General features: G+C 40.8%; 1 protein-coding gene across 1 annotated transcript; it reads left to right on the top strand.

Annotated features, from left to right (window-relative positions):
• The first annotated feature begins 433 nt into the window (after positions 1 to 433).
• Positions 434 to 2612, top strand: LOC103495840 (transcription factor MYBC1-like). Its single transcript, XM_051088236.1, has 2 exons — positions 434 to 1831; positions 2369 to 2612. Exon 1 carries the CDS (start codon positions 922 to 924, stop codon positions 1825 to 1827), a length of 906 nt encoding a protein of 301 aa, XP_050944193.1. The 5' UTR covers positions 434 to 921; the 3' UTR covers positions 1828 to 1831; positions 2369 to 2612.
• Positions 2613 to 2961: the final 349 nt, after the last annotated feature.

Genomic DNA, 2961 nt, shown 5'->3' on the forward strand with positions numbered 1-2961 from the left:
CGTATTAACGAAATGAAAATAAGTAGCCAAATAATAAAACATTCTCTTAAATTAAAAAATATACATTTTCTAACGATTTTACTTTTGTTTATGTCATAGACGAACATGTGATTTCTTCATACATATATATATATATATATATATATATATATATAAAAGAAACTTTTAGAATGAAAATGTAAAGGAAGAAATAGCTCATAGTATGGATGGATAGATTTTATTGAAAATTCATAGAATAGTCAATAGCAATTAGTAGATGATATCAGATGCGCGTGAGCGGCACGCGCTTATGGAAATGATGATAGGGAACAAAATCTTATGGATCTTTACAACACTCACTTTCAGGTATTATTAATGAGACCCATAAATCCAGGAAAATAATTCTCATCAGAAAATTAAAAGAAAAAAAAATCATAAGAAACAAACAAACAATAAGGAAAAAAGAAAAAAAAAATTAGAAACTAGATGAGGGCAAAGAGAGCATCAGGAACAGTACCTCCACGCCCCCGGTCCCTAGTGAGAGAAAAAAACTAAGAGAAGAAAAAAAAAAAAGCTACAAGAAAACAAGATCCACCTCGAACCTCTCTTCATCTTCAACCCTTTTGTGAATTGTGACCCCCCCCCCCCCCCCACCCCTTCTTCACCATCCCTTCTTTCACTTCTTCACTCTTCTTCTTATTCTTCACAATCATTCCTTCCCTTTTCTCTGTTTCTCTTCGCTCTTCTGATTCACCGAGGGATTCTTCTATCTGGGTTTTGTCTATTTCTGTTTATTACTGATGCTAATCGTGTTAATTGATTTGGGCTCTCTTTAGTTTCTGGAATCTTTTTGCTGTTTTTGTGTTTTCCTTCAAAGGAGTGTTTGAACTATTGACCAGTAGGAATAATAGTCAATTGAGTTGGAGTTTGATTTGGGAAATAATGAGGGAAGAACACTCGAATTGGTTTTCTAGATGGGAAGAGGAGCTTCCATCTCCAGATGAATTGATGCCTCTTTCTCAAACCCTAATAACCCCCGATCTAGCTTTGGCTTTTGATATTCAGAATCCCAGCAATAGCAGTCCGCCGTTGCCTTGTCCTTCTCCGCCGCTTTCAAATCCGCTCCCTGGTTCTGGCAACGGAATTGTGCCACCAAACTCGGCGGATTTCGGCGATTCTGCCGATTTGGGCTCCGGCGCCGCCAGCGACGAGCCGGCTCGGACTCTCAAGCGGCCGCGCCTTGTTTGGACGCCTCAACTTCACAAGCGATTTGTTGATGCTGTTGCTCATTTGGGGATAAAAAATGCTGTCCCCAAGACCATAATGCAGCTCATGAGTGTTGATGGGTTGACTAGGGAGAACGTAGCTAGCCATTTGCAGAAGTACCGCCTCTATCTCAAGCGGATGCAGGGCTTGTCCGGTGGCGGTGCCGGCGGAGGTGCTGCCTTGGTTGGTTCATCCGATCCGGCCACTGACCATTTATTTGCTAGCTCACCAGTTCCACCCCATTTGCTTCACTCTGCTCGCACCAGTTCAGACCATTTCTTGCCCTTTGTTCCCATGGCCACTTTGCAGCAGCACCACCATCACCAGCAGCAGATGGCTGCTGCTGCTGCTGTCGCCGGCCATACGCAGCTCCAGCCGCCGTATCATCGGCAGGTTGGACATTTTGGGTCGCCGCCAAATGGTCAGTTCGAGCACCCATTTTTAGCTAGACAGTCCCAGCCTATCCATAGAATGGGAACATCAGTGCATAATTCTGTTCCTAATTACATCGAGGATTTGGAATCAGCCAATGCCACTGGAGGAAGAAAAGTCCTCACCTTATTTCCTACTGGGGATGATTGAGCTTGTTTGTTCCTCTCCACTGATCCTTTTATGTTCTGTTCTAATTCTTGTGAAAATTGGTATAAGTGTCTTTGGGTCTGATCTGAAACTCTTGATGTTCTTAGTTGTTGTTTCTATATAGTTCTTTCTAATGTCCCCTCATATCTGTTTAGTTGGCTTGGCTCTTATTAGAATATGAAACTCATGACCAAATCCAAAGTGTTTACTAGCTTACTCCTTTTGCAAATAGGTAGTAGAGAGACCCATCCCTTTAATGGTGATCGTAGAGGGAGATAGGGAGTTTATCTTTAGTCTGTCAAGTTCCCCCACATGTTCTGTTCTTTATTGGTTGCTGTCTATCATATCCGACAATCAGTTCCTCCACATGAAGCTCGAACGTATTAATGCCACTAGATTTTCTGCTTGCAGTTCAGATGTCAGGCTGAGGTTCATAAAATCCCGGAGCCTGCTGCTTCTTGTGTAATCAGAGTGGAAGAGATTCATATGTTCATATTGTTAGGATCAAGAAGCAACCAGCTGAGTTTTATTTTTTTGTTTTCAGAGCTCGAGGGACAGCGGATGATGACGCAGGCACGTAATATCTATTCCTAGGTCAGTTTTCTGCAGAGATAGTATCTCTCACTTGTATATTATAAAAGTTGGAAAACTCATAATATTTGAGCATCTATTTTAACAATTCTGAGTTCATTAGAATGTTGGTGTATTGACACTGTTACATGAACATTTTGATGTGATCATTTTGACATCTCAGTAAATGAATCCATATCTTTAACCTTCTTCCTTTATGATGATTTCATGTGTATGTCTGTCTGTATGTATTAATATGAAAAGCACCACAGCACAGTCAAATGGTGCTAGTGGGGTAAGACCTGTGCGGTAGCATTGAGGATTCTGGTTTAGAGTGAAGGTGTCGAGTTCATGAATGCCTGCAGTTCGGACTCTTATGTTTTGTTCTTCATTGAGTACTTACAATTATGATGTCTCGAACGTAGATTATTACTTAAATATCTTAAATTCACCTAAGAGGTCGGTCAGCAAGTTCAAGTCCTTCCAACTCCAATACGATATAGTACTCCAAAAGATAAAAGAAAGAAAAATGGATAAGATAAGTTTTGACCTTTAACAAGCTGTTCT

This window comes from Cucumis melo, chromosome 8, assembly GCF_025177605.1.
Source record: "Cucumis melo cultivar AY chromosome 8, USDA_Cmelo_AY_1.0, whole genome shotgun sequence".
In the NCBI taxonomy this organism is placed as follows: domain Eukaryota; kingdom Viridiplantae; phylum Streptophyta; class Magnoliopsida; order Cucurbitales; family Cucurbitaceae; genus Cucumis; species Cucumis melo.